The sequence below is a fragment of the Ovis aries genome, chromosome 1 (assembly GCF_016772045.2).
Source record: "Ovis aries strain OAR_USU_Benz2616 breed Rambouillet chromosome 1, ARS-UI_Ramb_v3.0, whole genome shotgun sequence".
Lineage (NCBI taxonomy): Eukaryota > Metazoa > Chordata > Mammalia > Artiodactyla > Bovidae > Ovis > Ovis aries.
In genome coordinates, this window is record NC_056054.1 from 19,719,649 (window position 1) to 19,739,703 (window position 20,055).

At 40.3% G+C, this 20,055-nt stretch overlaps 1 protein-coding gene and 1 non-coding gene across 2 annotated transcripts in view; one reads left to right on the forward strand and one right to left on the reverse strand.

Moving 5' to 3' along the window:
* Window positions 1-20,055, reverse strand: part of ZSWIM5 (zinc finger SWIM-type containing 5) — a 169,525-nt gene that overhangs the window by 51,523 nt on the left and 97,947 nt on the right. Inside the window, exon 2 of the mRNA XM_027969186.3 lies at window positions 4,769-5,125. Coding sequence (XP_027824987.2) covers window positions 4,769-5,125 — 357 coding nt within the window. The remainder of the gene's footprint in view (window positions 1-4,768; window positions 5,126-20,055) is intronic.
* Window positions 7,570-7,673, forward strand: LOC114111081 (U6 spliceosomal RNA). Its single transcript, XR_003587212.1, has one exon. It is a non-coding gene; the product is annotated as a U6 spliceosomal RNA (small nuclear RNA).

Genomic DNA, 20,055 nt, shown 5'->3' on the forward strand with positions numbered 1-20,055 from the left:
GACAAAAGACTACAAGTCAATATAGTCTTATAGTATAAGTCAATACTCCATATGTGTGGTTGTGCAATTGGTTACAAATTCATGTCATGTTTCATCAGTCAATCTACCTTTCTTCTTGTCCTCCTATATGAAAGCCTCATTAAATTAATTCCAGGTCTGCAGAGAATAGTGCTCTTCTGCCATGCTTTTTCAGTGCATCTTATTGTCCAGGAAATCAGGAGGACTCATATTTAGTCTACAAATACTAATTAACATTAGGAGCAACCAGTTTATGGAATCTGCTATATGCTACTTTTCTTCAAATGTGTTATTCTCAACACAGTTTTGATCATATCCCTTCCCTGCTCAGAAGTCTTCAGTGATAAACTATTCTTTATAAATGAAGTCTAAACTTAGCTTAGCATTTAGGGCCCTCCCTGTTCAGGCCCTTTCACTTCTAGTCTTGTCTTTCCTATACTTATGCTATATTTCAACTAGAAACTTAGTGTACCCAGAAGTCAATGACATTTCTTGATGACTTTACTTATGCTTTTCCCTTTACTTCCCTTCCTTTCCCCACAACCTGTTCTTTGGCCAAAAAGCATTACTTCTCATTGTCAGTATTGCCTCAGCTCTATAGTCAGGGCTGCAATGAGAAAGAAAAACCATAAAATCAGTATACAGATAGGCTAACACTGCTGAAATTTACTGGGCAGGAGGGGCTCTCACTGAATTCACCATATACCCCATACACCTCACCTGTCAAAAGTATGCCCTTCATGCTCATATGCATGAAAGTAATGTAGTAACTCTCTTCTTCGTACTTTATTATTACTTCTCTTAAAGACCTGTTGCATTTTGTTTTACATTAGAATTGAGCTTGTCTCATATACTCCCAACTACACTGAAGCTTTCAAAGAGTAGAGTTCAGTTCAGTTCAGTCGCTCAGTCATGTCTGACTCTTTGCCATCCCATTAACTGCAGCACGCCGGGCCTCCCTGTCCTCACCATCTCCCGGAGTTCACTTAGACTCACGTCCATCGCGTCCATGATGCCATCCAGCCATCTCATCCTCAGTCGTCCCCTTCTCCTCCTGCCCCCAATCCCTCCCAGCATCAGAGTCTTTTCCAATGAGTCAATTCTTCGCATGAGGTGGCCAAAGTACTGGAGCTTCAGCTTTAGCATCATTCCTTCCAAAGAAATCCCAGGGTTGATCTCCTTTAGGATGGACTGGTTGGATCTCCCTGCAGTCGAAGGGACTCTCAAGAGTCTTCTCCAACACCACAGTTCAAAAGCATAAATTCCTTGGCACTCAGCCTTCTTCACAGTCCAACTCTCACATCCATACATGACCACAGGGAAAACCATAGCCTTGACTAGACAGACCTTAGTCGTCAAAGTAATGTCTCTGCTTTTGAATATACTATCTAGGTTGGTCATCACTTTTCTTTCAAAGAGTAAGCGTCTTTTAATTTCATGGCTGCAGTCACCATCTGCAGTGATTTTGGAGCCCAAAAAAATAAAGTCTGATACTGTTTCTACTGTTTCTCCATCTATTTTCCATGAAGTGATGGGACCAGATGCCATGATCTTTGTTTTCTGAATGTTGAGCTTTAAGCCAGCTTTTTTGCTCTCCTCTTTTACTTTCTTCAAGAGGCTTTTTAGCTCCTCTTCACTTTCTGCCATAAGGGTGGTGTCATCTGCATATCTGAGCTTATTGATATTTCTCCCGGCAATCTTGATTCCAGCTTGTGTTTCTTCCAGTCCAGCGTTTCTCATGATGTACTCTGCATATAAGTTAAATAAGCAGGGTGACAATATACAGCCTTGATGTACTCCTTTTCCTATTTGGAACCAGTCTGTTGTTCCATGTCCAGTTCTAACTGTTGCTTCCTGACCTGCATACAGATTTCTCAAGAGGCAGAGCAGAGATTCATTTTTGTACCTCACAGTGCCTAGATCATTACAGCATTGAGTTAATATTTATAGAATGAACAAATGCATGTCCTATTGACCATCTAGATTTAAAACCCAGGTGGGCAAATAATATATCCTATACTACCTCTGTAAACTGAAAGTGGCAAAGAAAAACAAATATACTCCTTCCATCCTTCAATATTTGTTAAAAACAGCCATTTATTGAGTGCTTCCTATAGGACAGTGTCTATGTACTTTTTATACATATCCCTGCAGTGGCTATAGGACAGGACTGGAAAAGGTCAGTTTTCATTCCAATTCCAAAGAAGGGCAATGCCAAAGAATGTTCAAACTACACTGCACTCATTTCACTTGCATTCATTTCACATGCTAACAAGGTAATGCTCAAAATCCTTCAAGCTAGGTTCCAACAGCACGTGAACTAAGAACTTTCAGATGTACAAGCTGGATTTAGGAAAGGTAGAGGAAGCAGAGATCAAATTGCTAACATCCTTCTGATCATAGAAGGGCTTCCCAGGTGGTGCTAGTGGTAAAGAAACCGCCTGCTAATGCAGGAGATGTAAGAGATACTGGTTTGAGCCCTAGGTCGGGAAGATCCCCTGGAGAAGGAAATGGCAACCCACTCCAGTATTCATGCCTGGAGAATGCCATGGACAGAGGAACCTGGCAGGTTACAGTCCATGGAGTCGCAAAAAGTCAGACACGACTGAAGAGACTTAGCATAGTATACTGGATCATAGAAAAAGCAAGGGAGTTCCACAAAAACATCTACTTCTGCTTCACTGATTATGCAAAAGCCTTTGACTGTGGGGATCACAATAAACTGTGGGAAATTCTTTAAAAGATGGGAATATCAGACCACCTTATGTGTCTCCTGAGAAACCTGTAGCAACAGGTCAAGAAGCAACAGTTAGAATTGGACATGGAACAATGGACTGGTTCAAAATTGGGAAAGGAGTATATCAAGGCTGTACATTGTCACTCTGCTAATTTAACTCATATACAGAGTACCTCATGTGAAATGCTGGGCTGGATGAAGCACAAGCCAGAATCAAAACTGCCGGGAGAAATATCAATAACCTCAGATATGCAGATGACACCACCCTTATGGCAGAAAGTGAAGAGGAACTAGAGTTTTATAATTTTATTTTTACTTATTTATTTAATTTATCTCTGGCTGTGCTGGGTCTTCATTGCTGTATGGGCTTTTCTCTGGGTGCGGCAAGTGGGAACTACTCTATAGTTTAGGTGTGTGGACTTGTGGAGCAGGGGCTTTAGGGCACATGGGCTTCAGTAGTTGGCGGCTCCCTCTAGAGCACAGGCTCAACAGTTGTGGCACATGGGCTTAGTTGCTTCAGGCACGTGGGATCTTCCTGGATCAGGGATGGAACCCGTGTCTCTGGCATTGGCAGGCAGAATCTTTACCACTGAGGCATTGGCAGTGCCTCATTTACCACTGATTCTTTACCACTGAACCACCAGGGAAGCCCCTTTAGAAAGCTACTCTTTAATAGCATCTCTCAAATAGAGCTCAGTTACCACGTAATGGGCTTCCCAGGTGGCACTAGTGGTAAAGAACTCTCCTGCATGAAACATAAGAGATACAGGTTTGATCCCTGGGTTGGGAGATCCCTGGAGGAGGGCATGACAATCCACTCCAGTATTCTTGCCTGGAGAATCCCACAGAGGAGCCTGGCAGACTATAGTTAGTGACTTAGCATGCATGCATGCATCATGTAAACGCAACTCTGAGGATAAAGCAACAGAAGATTATTTCTGCTAGTCAGCAAGAGTTCCTGGAAGCTTGTCTGACTATCTTTATTTCTGAGAAGTGGTGAGGTTGTATGTAGGACTTGATTAGTTCTCTTGGGCAACTGGGAGAGGCAGGCCTTTAGCACACAGACCATAGTATTATACAGGCCATTACCTAGTCTCACTGCCTTATTCACACTAATACCAAAGTTATATTCTAAAAATAGGAAGGAAGTATAGAGAGGTATAAAAAACTCGAGTTCGGAGGTCAGGTGAGCCTAGGTTATAATAATTTCCTTATTTATAAAATGGTTATAATATCTACCTCACAGGGTAGTTTTGAAAGCTAAATGAATTAACATATATAAACATACATAAAGTTCTCATGTATGATGCCTGGAACATAGTAGAACCTAACTAACAAAATGAAAAATTGGCTCAAATAGCTCCTCTTCTCAAAATTCTTCAACAGTTTCCTATGATTAAGTATCTACAACCTGGCTTCATAACAAAAGCAAGCATTCACTTCAGGCTTAGCTGTCTTTTCTACTAGATTGTAAGATATTTGAAGACAGGAACCATGTCTGTTTTATGCCCTCAACAATCAGCACTATCACATGCACAGAGCAGGTACTCAACATACATTTCTTGAATGAATACGTGAACATCGTATCTCTCTCCATCCATTATATAGCTCATAAACACAAGGCAAACAGACATGCTTTAGAATAACCATGGTGCTATGCAGGATCCCGAAATTGTAAGGAATTCTGATACCCATTTCATTTCACTGAATGACATTAATTATTTTATGTTTTCTTTCACTCCTGAATATTCCAGGCTCCTAGAGGCAAGGATTATATGGACACATGAAGTCCACAAACTGGTTTAATTTATAACTCTAACATCCTCTGTCATTTTCATCCAAACTTTATGAGGTGGACAACTGGATGGCTTTAAGAAACAGAGTTAATAAATAGTTTGGATAGAATAAACTGATTAAAGTTAAGCGATTACAATGGCAAAAGTATCCCAACCTCTAAACATGCAATAAAGCAACAAAATAGATTTTTTAGCAACAAAAATATTGTACAATTACCATTTACTTGGTTGATTTCGGAGTTGGAGGACAGAATCTCATCTGCCAATTTCTGTGCAGTAGGAAGAACTTCAGTGTGGTGTGCCGTGATTAAATATTGAATAAACTTTTGTAGCTGGTCCCTATTCATCTGGAAAAGGGTTTCTGAGATAGGAAGACGCAATTTGACTTGATCTGGTCTACGGATCCTGTAGAGTGAGAGTGCTACCACATGAGCACAGTAGAATATGTCTTTATTCCCACAGCCACAGGTCACTGAGGTGATTTTGCACCGATCAAAACTGATGGCAACTTTATAAGTCACTGCTGGTTCAGAAGTAGTGGCTGGTTCAGTTACTGTGCCACTGAGATGGAAGCCTAAGGAAACAAAGAAGACAGGTTTAGAGATTGTCTAGTAAGAAACTTGAAGATTTTCATTTTGCATTCCAGTTCATCAATTCAGAAACTATTTGCTGAGTATCTCCCACATACACAGCAGGCTCTGTCAAAGGTCAATGAAATCTAGGTATAGTTCTTAAGGAACATACAATCTAGAAAGAGTCCTTACCCTGAAGTCTATGGACCTCCAGAACTAATTATAAGAAAACTTTTGTTTGTATGTGTGTACATTCTTCTGGGGGAACATTTCATACCTTTTTTCATAATCTCAAAAAGGTTAATCAAGAAGCTTGAATAAGAGACTTCCCTGGTGGTCCAGTGGTTAGGAATCTGCCTGCCAATGCAGGGAACACAGGTTTGATCCCTGATCAGGAACTAAAATTTCACATGTGTGGGCAACTAAGCTTGTGTGTCCCGACTACTGAGCTCGCACGCCCTAAAGCCCATGCTCTGCAAGAAGAGAAACCACCTCATCGAGAAGTCCATTGTGGTGGTTGGGGACTCAAGTGCTCTAACAATGAGTGAGCCTGAATGCACTACACACTTTCTAGGACTTCTTGTTTAGTTTTACAAGCATTGCATCCCTCCAACCCATCCCCAAGTCATAAAGCTAGCTCTGCCTTGACAAAAAGATGTGAACAAATTTCGGCTTACTGTTCTATGGCTGAGGCACCTTTCCTAGCTGGCCTCTACACTGTTTAGAAATTTTAGAATAAAGTTGTACTGCAGCACTTTCTTCATTACATATCACAATGGCTCTGACATCTCAGCGTCCAGGAAAAAAGCTGAACTATAAACACCTACTATGAGGTTAGCCCCTACAAGCATGTTATCCTATAAGTGTACCATGTTTTCCTTACCTTCAGCATGCTCCAAGTGCCATTTAGGAATAAGACAAGATTCAAAAGTGTGCTGAAATGGCCTCATAGGCCCCTAACAACTGAGTTCTTTGTAAGCAGTCTTGCTTACATTCATGATTAAAAGTGCAACAAGAGCTCTGAAAACATCAATATTAGCAAGAAATTGTTAAAAATTCAGGAATGGCTCATTAGAAGAGTTCTTATACCCCTGCCTTCTAAACTAAATAGTGGCCTAAGTGGAAATGGAAATGTAACTTAACATTGTGTTACAATGTAAATGTTACATTTGTAACACTTAACATTTCTTTACCAGTATCACAGCTGGGGAATCCAGGGCATGGGCTAGACCCGACCTTGGACTAAACAGAAAGTGCTAAGGATCAATCAGTTTTATAGCTATGGAAAATATAAATAAAGTTTCTTTCCCAAATAAGGAAATCCTATGTTCTTCATGGCTTAGCTCAAATATCACTTCCATACGAAACTCTATCTGGTGTCGCAGTTGCAAAACTGAATCTTATTAAATGAAGAAACTTTAACATTTGTGCCTGTAGAGCTTACAGTTTAGTTTACAAGAGGGCAATTTACCCAGAATTGACTAATAATTTCATCAGATGATAATTTCACAGATGAGGAATAGGCTCACAGAAGTTATGCAATTTGCCCCAATTTTACTGTATGATTACAGTCATGATAACAGAAATTAAAATGACTGCAAATTCACATTCTGAAATATTTTAGGCTTTAAAACCAATGAAAAATAAATTTGTAAAGAGTTTCCCTCAATTAATGTACTTCTTGAATATATCCAAATTGCTTCTTTTGCTTTAAAAAGAAAATAATTCTTCATCACTAACAGTTTTTGAGCACTTACCATGTGTTCTTTCATAAGCATTATATCATTTAATCCTCACCACAATGTTATATGTTTAGTACTATTATCCTCATTTTCTGTAGGTAAAGAAACAGGCTTACAGAAATTGTTTAAGTTACCTAACTTTATACAGCCTATAAGTGGCAGAGCTAGGATTTGAACCCAGGCAGTCTGGCTTCAGAGTCTATGCTCCTAACAACCACATTTTATTTCTATTATAGCGTTCCCCAAACACTAATTTCATTTTCCTAGCTTAGGAGAATCAGAGTGATGCTGGGTACTGTTCCTTAATTTTTTTTACTAACTCAATTTTCATTCTTTGTTTGTATACAGTCAGCTAATATGATACTAAATTTGCAAACTGGTTAAAAAAAAAGGTCCCCTGACAAAATTCTCCAAGCCAGGTTTCAGCAGTATGTAAACTGTGAACTTCCAGATGTTCAAGCTGGTTTTAGAAAAGGCAGAGGAACCAGAGATCAAATTGCCAACATCTGCTGGATCATCGAAAAAGCAAGAGAGTTCCAGAAAAACATCTATTTCTGCTCTATTGACTATGCCAAAGCCTTTGACTGTGTGGATCACAATAAACAGTGGAAAATTCTGAAAAAGATGGGAATACCAGACCACCTGACCTGCCTCTTGAGAAACCTATATGCAGGTTAGGAAGCAACAGTTAGAACTGGACATGGGTGCTCGCTTCGGCAGCACATATACTAAAATTGGAATGATACAGAGATTAGCATGGCCCCTGCGCAAGGGTGACACACAAATTCGTGAAGCGTTCCATATTTTTAATTAGCCTCCAATTAAAATAAATATATTTAAATTAAAAAAAAAAAGAACTGGACATGGAACAACAGACTGGTTCCAAATAGGAAAAGGAGTACGTCAAGGCTGTATATTGTTACTCTGCTTATTTAATTTCTATGCAGGGTACATCATGAGAAACACTGGGCTGGAAGAAGCACAAGATGGAATCAAGATTGCCAGGAGAAATATCAATAACCTCAGATATGCAGATGACACCACCCTTATGGCAGAAAGTGAAGAGGAATTCAAAAGCCTCTTGATGAAAGTGAAAGAGGAGAGTGAAAAAGTTGGCTTAAAGCTCAACATTCAGAAAACTAAGATCATGGCATCTGGTCCCATCACTTCATGGGAAATAGATGGGGAAACAGTGTCAGACTTTATTTTTTAGGGCTACAAAGTCACTGCAGATGGTGATTGCAGCCATGAAATTAAAAGACGCTTACTCCTTGGAAGGAAAGTTATGACCAACCTAGATAGCTTATTCAAAAGCAGAGATATTACTTTGCCAACAAAGGTCCGTCTAGTCAAGGCTATGGTTTTTCCAGTGGTCATGTATGGCTGTGAGAGTTGGACTGTGAAGAAAGCTGAGTGCCGAAGAATTGATGCTTTTGAACTGTGGTGTTGGAGAAGACTCTTGTGAGTCCCTTGGACTGCAATGAGATCCAACAAATCCATCCTAAAGGAGATCAGTCCTGGGTGTTCATTGGAAGGACTCATGCTGAAGCTGAAACTCCAATACTTTGGCCACCTCATGCGAAGAGGTGACTCATTGGAAAAGACCCTGATACTGGGAGGGATTGGGGGCAGGAGAAAAAGAGGACGACTGAGGATGAGATGGCTGGATGGCATCACCGACTCGATGGACATGACTTTAAGTGAACCCCGGGAGTTGGTGATGGACAGGGAGGCCTGGAGTGCTGTGATTCATGGGGTTGCAAAGAGTCGGACACGACTGAGTGACTGAACTGAACTGAATAGGGACAAATGGCAGAGAATATGCGAAATGTGGTCTCCCATCAGATTCAATCTGGTAATCCACATGTAAGACAGCACATACCTTATCTAAGTGACTACAAGAAATTCAAAGAGCCAAAACATATAAATATGTTAATTTTTTCTCTTTCTAAAGGTATATCTTGAGTAATTCATTCATTAAACTAATAACTATTTAAGATCTGCTATGTTGGATCCCAAGGATACATCTATAAAAAGACCAAACAACCCCTGAGTTTATAGTATCTATATAACTTTGGGGACCTGTTGCAAAAGCCAACTCATTGTAAGAGACCCTGATGCTGGGAAAGATTGAGGGCAGGAGGAAAAGGGGGAGACAGAGGATGAGATGGCTGGATGGCATCACCAACTCAACGGACATGAGTCTGAGCTAACTCCAGGAGATGGTGAAGGACAGGGAAGCCTGGCATGCTGCTGTCCATGGGGTTGCAAAGAGTCAGACATGACTTAGCAACTGAACAACAATAACATAGTCTAGCTGGGGAGACATATTTAACAACTAAATCCACAGGTAATTATTTAGTTCTAATTGTGAATAAGTACAGAATGGTTGTTGTTCAGTCGCTAAGTTGTGTATATAATACGGGAGACATGACCTGGTTTAGGGACAGGAGTGGTAAGGGATGGGTTCCTTGAGGAAATAACATTTTGAGAGGAAATAACATGCAGAATTTTATAGAATAAATCAGAATTAATTAGCCAAAAGGATGGGGAATGGCAGAATAATGGTAAAGATGACTCCAGGTAGAAAAAAAAAAAAGTGCATATGCAAAGGGCAAAGGAAGACTATGCAGAGGTGCAAAGGCCAAGAGGAACACAGAATGCGCAGAGAATGGAAAGAAGCCCAGCAACTGGAAAGCCAATAGGGACGGGGGACGGGGGTGGAAAGGGGAATACAATGAGGCTGGAGAAGCAGGCAGGAGCCAGGGCTCTGGGATGCATCCCAGCTCCGCCCGATGCTCCATACCCAAGAGGGTCACTAAATGTTGCAGATTCTGCCTCCTAAGTATCTCTCCATTCCAGCCGCTCTCTGTGGTGACCCAAGGAAGAAAGAGCAGATAAAACCAAGGAGGGTCTTGGAATGCAGGAATGGAAAAACCAGATCCTCATCATCCTTCCCTCCCCCATGTTGTAACTATTAACAGATTTCAGGTCCTCCTGAGCAGTATAACCTGTCTCTCCTCCTGTCGCACACAGGGAGAAGGTATTTGCCTTACTCTTCCCCCACCAAGTATACATGCCTCATCCAATCAGCAAATGACCCACAAGACCCTTATCCCACTCCTTGTACCCTGGGTATGAAAGTGGACTAAAGACCACTGTTCTGGAGAAGGAAATGGCAACCCACTCCGGTATTCCTGCCTGGAGAATCCTGTGGACAGAGGAGCCTGGTGCGCTGCTGTCCATGGGGTTACACAGAGTCAGACACAACTGAAGTAACTTAGCATGCATGCATGCACTGGAGAAGGAAATGGCAACCCACTAGAGTATTCTTGCTTGGAGAATCCCAGGGACAGAGGAGCCTGGTGGGCTGCCGTCTATGGGGTCGCACAGAGTCGGACATGACTGAAGCGACTTAGCAGCAGCAGCAAGGATCCCTGTTCAGCGTTGGTTCTCCGTTGAGCTGGCCCACTGTTCTAACAGTGTCCCCATTTAATAAACTTTATTTCCATCTCATTCTGTTTCATGTCTGGAAATCCTTTTCCAATCCTTGCCTGGACCACGACACTCATCCTTTAACTCCCCTAAGACTGCCTCAGACCAAGATCATCATAATCTCCTACTTGGATTAACTAATCTTCTTGCCTCCTAGTCTTATTTCCCTCTCATCTTCCATAACATAAACAGAATGATCTTCCTAAATCATGGCATTCCTACTAAACTATGACCTATTCATTTCATAGTCTTGGTATCTAACACAGAATCTGGCATAGAAAAAAAAAATTATAAAAATGTTTGTTTAAAATCTTTTAAATGATTCCTAACTGATAGTAGGATAAAGTTCAAATTTATGATGCAGTCTCTTTTTTTAATCTCTTCAGACTTGCCTCCTGCCACTTATCAGTGCACTCAGTTCAGTTCAGTCGCTCAGTCGTGTCTGACTCTTTGCGACCTCATAAATTGCAGCACGCCAGGCCTCCCTGTCCATCACCAACTCCCAGAGTTCACTCAAACTCATGTCCATTGAGTCGGTGAGGCCATCCAGCCATCTCATCCTCTGTCGTCCCCTTCTCCTCCTGCCCCCAATCCCTCCCAGCATCAGGGTCTATTCCAGTGAGTCAACTCTTTGCATGAGGTGGCCAAAGTACTGGGGTTTCAGCACTAAACTACTTGCAGATTCTTGACTATGCAATGTTTTCTTAGCCTCTATGTCCCCATACCAGGTGTGAGTTTCTCACCTCCTTATCTTAATTCTCAACTCAAATGATACCTACTCTGGGGAATCTTCCCTGACATCCTTAGAGAATTAAATGCTTCTCCTCCTTTTTTTTTGATGGTGCAACATGCGCGATCTTTCCCAGTCAGGGATTGAACCCCTGCCCCTGCATTGGGAGTGTGGAGTCTTAACCACTGGACCTCCAGGGAAGTCCTAAATGCTTCCCGAGCTCTCGTTTTTTTTTTTTTTTTTTAATCATCCATATCTCTTTTACAGCACTTGATATCAGTGTAATTAATAGTTTTTATGTTTGCCTTTTCCCTTTAGATTGTGAACTCCTTGAAAACAGGGATTGTCTTTTTCATCCTATGTTTTCATCTCAGGCACATTTTGAGTTTCATAAGCAGTTGTTTATGGATGAATGAATAAATGAACACTAAACTGAATCTTTAATTTATACACCCACATTCATGATTCACAGAGAATTAAGCATGCTTATAAAATTCCTGATTTTATAATAAAATAAAATCAGCTAATAAGTAAACAGTTTTACTGGGATGGTGAACAAAATAACAATAATTTGAATACAAGCTAACAATAGTGAAACATTGATATTATTTTCCATAATTCATATTTATGCCTCATATGGACACTTGTTATGCTTCTGCCAATCTTCAACCCATTTTCTAAAATATAAAATATGAAGTTTCACTAGCTAACAATCATTGGATACTCACTATGTACGAGAGTATTCTAAGTACTTTCCATGTATTATCTAACTAAATCCTCACAACAGGATAGGTTTGTGTATTAGTCCCCTTTCTCAGATGATGAAACTGAGGCTCAGACAGTAAAGGAAACTATCTAACATCACACAGCCTGTGAGAGGCTGAAGTGGGCTTTGCACCAGACAGTCTGGTTCCAGAGCCTGTACTCTTAACTACTACGATAAGTCAGTCGTACTGAATACGACTATGCAGTTAAAATTATGCATACGGAATTTTATAAAAGTAATTAGCAAGCACAGTGATATACAAAGATGCACTAACGACAAGTCAGTAAACTAATGTTTGCCTGATTTCCCGGGCAATTGTTAAAGGCAACTGAAACTGACAAGTGCTTGTGATACTCTCACAGTTGGAAGGAAGACGAGCTCATGAACTCATCTGTACAAGACAATGTCTCAACACAGGGAGTGAATCATCTGAAAGTTCTAAAGGAAAGCACTTCTCAGTATAGCCCTCTGACACCATTCAAAGTCTTTTGTGTTTCTGAGTGCAAAAATGCCTCTAGTAAAGCATGGGCAATTAAAACCACTTTGCTCATTGCTCTTTTGATTCACCAGACCCTTGAGCAGGTGCTAATGCATGAAAATGAATGTAGTTTCAGCCAATGGCAGGGAAAAGGAGAGCAGTGGTTCACAAAAAGAATAATTTTTCTTATAGTCAGTTTAGCTACACACACACACACACACACACACACACACACACACACACACTAGGTAACTTCTTTGCACCAGAACACTTTTCTCTTGAACAAATTTGGTTTTGATGAAACTGTATAGTATAAATTAGATCTTCTCAATTCCTGTTTCCTGGAAGGCTATAGCAGTACACTAGAAGCCACTCTTTTTCCTTTCTGTCACTTGGCAAAATGGTAGTCACACAAAGGCTGTGGAAGTGACAAGCTCAAAATAACTAATTGCCCTTCTAGAAAACCTTACTCAAAAGCTGGATAACTACTGCTTAACAAGAGTACTGGAATGGCTCTATGGACTCATTCTATTATACACTGAGCTGAGGAATCAAGGTGCTTGGGTTCTAATTACAATGCCCCTCAATTTCTCTTTGCCTTAGTTTCTTAATTATGCAAACAGACATAATACTTATATGCCTATCAGATTCATATGAATGTAATTAGTAAAGAACACATTTCCCAGAGATATCAGTCAATAGCAATCCCAACCAGCCTATATAAGTTTATAAGAAGCAGATGGCACCCACATACTGGATGAGGGTGCGAGAGATGGCAAAGTGAGGAGCAGTATTGTTATCTGGGAATATAAATGATGCTGCCCCATTACCCTGAGAGCTATTTGGTTTGTCTGTATTAGAGAGGTCACCCTAAGCTTCTGAGAGCAGCTGAGTAAGCTGGAGGGCCCTTCTTGTGGCCATCTGCTCCCCTCCCAGACTCCTCTGGCAAATCAAGAGGGTTTCCTTGTATTAATCTCTGAAGGGCAGCCACAGGCCCTTCTCAGCACCAGCTTCAGCAGGCAATGGTCTCTGCTCTCCATCTGTGCCAGCAACACAGTCACAGAAAAATGAGACTTCCCAAGCCCAGGCATTCACTTAGAGATACCCTTGCATTACCTAGTTTACCAGTACTCTTTCTTCTACTTGGATCTCTATTAAGGGGATTATGTGTGTATTTTAAAAGATTGAATTATCTTTCTTTTGTTATTTTAGAAACATTTTATGTAGAAGAAAATAAAATGAGGAGGATTTGTCTGGAAAATTCATTTAAACATCTAATATGCATAAAGCATAATCATTTAAAAATGATAAATTCATTTCCCCCACCCCAGCCCCTCTGTGGAGCAGAAGACTTATGGAATAAGCTGCCTGTATACTGATGGACAACCAATCTACTCAGAACTGCAGATCAGATGCCTGCTTCTCACTTCACAGATTTGAACACAAGTTGGAAAAAAATAGCACATCCCTAAGCAGTTCTCTGCAAAAACAATGTGCATAAAAAGGTATTCAGTTCAGTCCAGTCGTTCAGTCATGTCCGACTCTTTGCAACCCCATGAATGGCAGCACGCCAGGCCTCCCTGTCAATCACCAACTCCCGGAGTTCACCCAAACTCATGTGTATCGAGTCGGTGATGCCCTCCAGCCATCTCATCCTCTGTCGTCCTCTTTTCCTCCTGCCCCCAATACCTCCCAACATCAGAGTCTTTTCCAATGAGTCAACTCTTCACATGAGGTGGCCAAAGTATTGGAGTTTCAACTTCAGTATCAGTGCTTCCAATGAACACCCAGGATTGATCTCCTTTAGGATGGACTGGTTGGATCTCCTTGCTGTCCAAGGGACTCGCAAGAGTCTTCTCCAACACCACAGTTCAAAAGCATCAATTCTTTGGCACTCAGCTTTCTTCACAGTCCAACTCTCACAGCCACACATGACCACTGGAAAACCATAGCCTTGACTAGATGGACCTTTGTTGGCAAAGTAATGTCTCTGCTTTTTAATATGTTATCTAGGTTGGTCATAACTTTCCTTCCAAGGAGGAAGCGTCTTTTAATTTCATGGCTGCAATCACCATCTGCAGTGATTTTGGAGCCCCCCAAAATAAAGTCTGACATTTTTTGCACTGTTTCCCCATCTATTTCCCATGAAGTGATGGGACCAGATGCCATGATCTTAGTTTTCTGAATGTTGAGCTTTAAGCCAACTTTTTCACTCTCCACTTTCACTTTCATCAAGAGGCTTTTGAATTCCTCTTCACTTTCTGCCATAAGGGTGGTGTCATCTGCATATCTGAGCTTATTGATTTTCTCCCAGCAATCTTGATTCCAGCTTGTGCTTCTTCCAGCCCAGCGTTTCTCACGATGTACTCTGCATAGAATTTAAATAAGCAGGGTGACACTATTCAGCCTTGACGTACTCCTTTTCCTATTTGGAACCAGTCTATTGTTCCATGTCCAGTTCTAACTGTTGTTTCCTGACCTGCCTATAGGTTTCTGAAGAGGCAGGTCAGGTGGTCTGTATTTCCATCTCTTTCAGAATTTTCCACAGTGTATTGTGATCCACACAGTCAAAGGCTTTGGCATAGTCAATAAAGCAGAAATAGATGTTTTTCTGGAACTCTCTTGCTTTTCCATGATCCAGTAGATGTCGGCAATTTGATCTCTGGTTCCTCTGCCATTTCTAAAACCAGCTTGAACATCTGGAAGTTCACGGTTCATGTATTGTTGAAACCTGGCTTGGAGAATTTTGAGCATTACTTTACTAGCATGTGAGATGAGTGCAATTGTGCGGTAGTTTGAGCATTCTCTGGCATTGCCTTTCTTTGGGATTGGAATGAAAACTGACCTTTTCCAGTCCTGTGGCCACTGCTGAGTTTTCCAAGGTATACATGTTGCCAAAAAGGAGGTTATAGGCTAATAACTACTGCCTGGGTTATTCATTTGAACAGAGAAAAGGACAATATATAATTATAAAATGATTTCCAGAAATTACTCTACTTCATTTAGTAGTCTACATCAATGGGGAAAAACAGAAAACTAAACAAGAGTTGCTTTTCAATGGGAAAAGGAAAAGGATACCCACAGCCATTTCTGATCAACCACAATATTGAGTGATAAGATGTTTATTTCTGAAAAGTCTTCAAAATAGTATTCAGATTTATATTAAAGCATTAAAATTACCCATATATCTTTTTCCAAGAGGAAAAGCTTCTGGCTTCCTCTTTAAGATTGTATGGCCTTAATCAAGACACCAGAATACACTGAAATTCTACTCAAATGAGTTAATATGTAGCGTTTATAACAGCGTCTGGTGGTATAGCGGTTTAGTCACTAAGTTGTGTCCAACTCTTTTGCGACCCCATGGACTATAGCCCACCAGGCCTCTCTGTACACGAGATTTCTGGTATTCTTGCCTGGAAAATTCCATAGACAGAGGAGCCTGGTGGGCTACAGTCCATAGGGTCTCAAAGAGTCAGACATGACTGAATGACTGAGCAAACATACTGTAATACTACAAAAATATTATTATGTTAGTATTCCAACTAAACTGCAGTTAACTCCTTTATTACAATATCTAAAGGCCCCCTCATTTTGAGCTGAGCGCTAACCTCAAATGGTTTAAAGAAAAATGTCTATGCATAAGTATCATATGTGTATGTTAATTGCTCAGTCATGTCCAACTCTTTGTAACCCAATGGATTGTAGCTCACCAAGCTTTTTTGTCCATGGAATTCTCCAGGTAAGAATACTGGAATGGGTTGCCATTCCTTTCTCCAGGGGACCTTCCTGAACCAGGGATTGAACCTGGATCTCCCGCATTGCAGGTGGATTCTTTACCGTCTGACCACCAGAGAAGCCCATATAATCAAATTCTAGCAGCAATCAAAAGGCTAATTTTCAGGAGATCTTAATCCTCATTTTTTTCTAAACTCCATGACATTTTATTTCCATCATGGCCTTTTTAATATGGAGATGAATGCATATCTCTCATAACATTCTTTATTTAAAGGTTTCATATGCTAGTAAGAACACCATTCCTAACATTTACAGCATTCTGGTCAAGGCCTCACATTACCCTCTAGCTTTATTCTTTTGTTCCATCTTGCAGCTTGACCTGTGTAGGGCAGCAAGAATGTCAAAACAAATTCAATTAGGACAATGCTTTTCATTTTGTTTAGAAACTGAGCAAACCATTTTTCCACATTCTACAGTAATCTGATTCCATACAAACACCAATCAAATAGAAGGCATTCTCATTAAGCCTTCATTCAGGGTTCTAAATGCATTTACATCGTCCATTGGATCCAAGAGCCATTCTTCACTGGAAAAATCTCTAATGTCAGCAACTCTTCTGAATGAAAATTACATTCTTACTGTACAATCCCATAAATTGGCCAGCTTTCCCTTGCACCCACTATTCTTATATGGCTTTTAACTCCTTTGCTGCTTCATCCCCAAAGGCAGGGAACAAAACTGCAAGACAGAATGTTCCTCCTCATGTATACTTCTTTAGAAAGATTCCCAGAATCACCTTTGGAATATCTAAATTGTGCATTGTGCTTTTATGGGTTCTCATGCTCTGTGTAACATAATTTATTTTTTAATAAATTTGAGTTTAAATTTGTTTATAAAACAATCATGATCTAAGCTAAAGTTCAATTTATTCAGGCCTTGCCTCAGAATCATAGCACACCAGAACTCAGAAGGTATAGACATCAAGGACAAGAAAAGCTGCCTCTGTGAGTCAGCAAACTTGCTTACTGAGGAGCCTGTAGGAGAAACAAACAAGTCAGGTAAGTTTTCTCCTGTATAAGCCAGGTTAAGATTAAAGAGTTCATCTGTGGTTCATGTAGGGACTCTCAAGACCAAGAATACAGTGAAGAAGAAGGCTACAGAATGTTTTCGTAGGCATAGAAGTGAAGATTCCTGGAAGGTGAATGGAGATACCCTTACCTGAGCGGTAGCTGAAAGATAAAAATCTAGAAGGTCCACAAAGATAAGAGCCAAAGAAATTTCTTTGGCTCAAAGGTCTAAGTAAGACCACACATGGAATCCCAATATGCAAAATGTTCTGCCAGGTAAAATATTTGACTTTTTTCTCATGCAAAATTGAAGGGAAAAAGGAAAATAATCACTGTTATCTAGGGAAATAGCACTAAAACTTAATGATCGTCTGAGACAATGAATGTTGAAAAAGATGAATCTCAGATCATCAGGGTTATTACCATATTTTTAATGGCCACCATAGTGAGCTATTTTTCTTATTTTTCATACTCTAATGAAGGAAAAAAAGATTTTCAAGCTCAGGATAAATATAATATTCCAACAGCAATTCTAAGAGATAGAATAAATCATTGATTCATTCATCAAACTTTATTTAAGCTCTTAAAATGTGCTAGGTACTAGGCTGGGTACCAAAGATACTAAGATGAGAAGAAACAGTTTCTAGCGGGAGAGCAGACAAGTAAACATTTATAACTGAGAAAGTAAATATTATGAAAAAAATTGGCAAATGCTATTACAGAAAACAGAGCAGGAATAACTAGTCCAGGCTGAGGGTCTGAAGTTCAGAGAAGACTTTCAGGCAGTAGTGATATTTGAGTTAAATCTTGAAAGTGAAAAGGAGGCAGACAGGTAGCTAAGATCTATATTACCTGAGAAGCAATATGAAAAGCACCACAGAGTAAGATGGAAACGCGAGGGTGAAACAACAATCTAGACTGACGAGGGGGCCAGAAGTAGGGAAAGGAGGTAGAATGGCATACACAAAAGCAAACCAGCCTTGTGGGAAGGCCTGGCAGCAAGAAGTATTGTATAAATGAGATGCAGTATAGTATAGTGATTACGTTAGTTTCTTATTGCGGCTGTAACAAATTACCAAAAACTTGGTGGCTTAAAACAACACAGATTTATTATCTTACAGTTCTGGATAACAGAAGTCCAAAATGGGCCTCACTAGGTTAAAATCAGTTTCTACCGGACTTCCCTTGCATTCCAGTGGTTAAGAATCAGGCACTTCCACTGCAGGGAACGTGAGTTTGATCCCTGGTTGGGGAACTAAGATCCCACATGCCACTCGGCACAGCCAAAAAAAGTGTCTGCAAGGCTACATCCCTTCTGGAGGTTATAGGAAAAAAATCTATTTTCTTGCCTTTTCCAGCTTTTCCTTGGCTGGTGGCCCCTTTCTCCAAATTCAGCCTTAGTAAGGGCTGCATCTCCACTGTATCAATCTGACACTGAATCTCCTGCCTCCTTCTTTCTCTTATAAGGACTACTGTGGCTGCACAAAGAGTCAGACACAACTGAGCAACTGAACTGAACTGAACTGAACTGTGGCTGCACTGGGACTACCTGGATAAACCAAGATAACCTCCTCAACTCAAGGCCAGCTGATTAGTAAATTTAATCCTCTCTATAATCTTAATTCCTCCTTATCTCATAATATAACATAGTCATAGATTCCAGATGACTGAGATGTAGACATCTTTGGAAAGCTACTATTCTGCCTAACACAATGATTAAGAGTGTACATGCTGGAGTCAAACTGCCTGGGTTCATGTTCTAACATCTTTTAATAGTTGTGTGACCTTGAGTAAATTACCTCTCTGCACTTCAGTTTCCTCATCTGTACAAAGGGATAATAACACTATTTTGTTGTAGTGAGATATTTATGTTTTCTCAGTCATTTCAGTCATGTCTGACTCTTTTTCAACCCCATGGACTGTACACCACCAGGCTTCTCTTTCCATGCGATTTTCCCAGCAAGAATACTTGAGTGGGTTGCCATGCCCTCTTCCAGAGGATCTTCCTGACCTGGGGATCGAACCATGGATTCTTTACTGCTAACCCACCAAAGAAGCCTGCAGTGAGGTATAAATGGATTAATATGTATGTGGTTAAAGGGTTAACAAAAATAACTTTTTTCATGAGACTTTGACCTTTGATTAAAATTTTAACTACGTTCCCCTGAAAACCTGATAAAAGTAGAATATCAACTATGTTCCTAAGCAACATTATGGCTAAAAATGACACCTGATTAGTTAGAACTGGAAGAATTATAAATACCTAATTGATGCCAAATCTTTGGGCTCCCTTGAGTGGTGACTTTTTTAACTTGGCACAGCCCTTGTGGGAACCCTGCTTACTATGCCTATGGAAATTCTATAAGAGATACTGACTCTTTTGGGACATAAGCCTTTTAAGTCAGGGCACCTACTAGACCAGTTCAATATGGATCTCATTTCCTTATATTTGAGCATCACTTAGAAGAATGAGGGTAAAAAATAGCTTCTGAACAGCTATAAAATGCTACAAACTAATGGAAGAAGAATGCCTGATGCTGTCTTGCTGGCAAGCTTTGGATCCTATCCTATATACTTTGTTTCCTTTTAAGTGTGCTAAAATACACATACCATTTCATATTAGCCATTTTTATGTGTGCATTTCAGTGGTATTAAATACATTTCACATTGTTGCACAGACATTACCACCATTTATCCTCATAACTCACTACATCTTGTAAAATAACTCTCCATTCGTCTCTCCTCCAAGCCCCTGGCAACTGCCATGCTGCTTTGTGTCTCTATGATTATAACTACTCTAAGTGCCTCATGTAAGTGGAATCAAACAGTATTTGTCTTTTGGGGACTGGCTTATTTCATTTAGCATAATGTCCTCAAGGTTCATTCATACTATAGCATACTGGCTTCCAGGTGACGCTA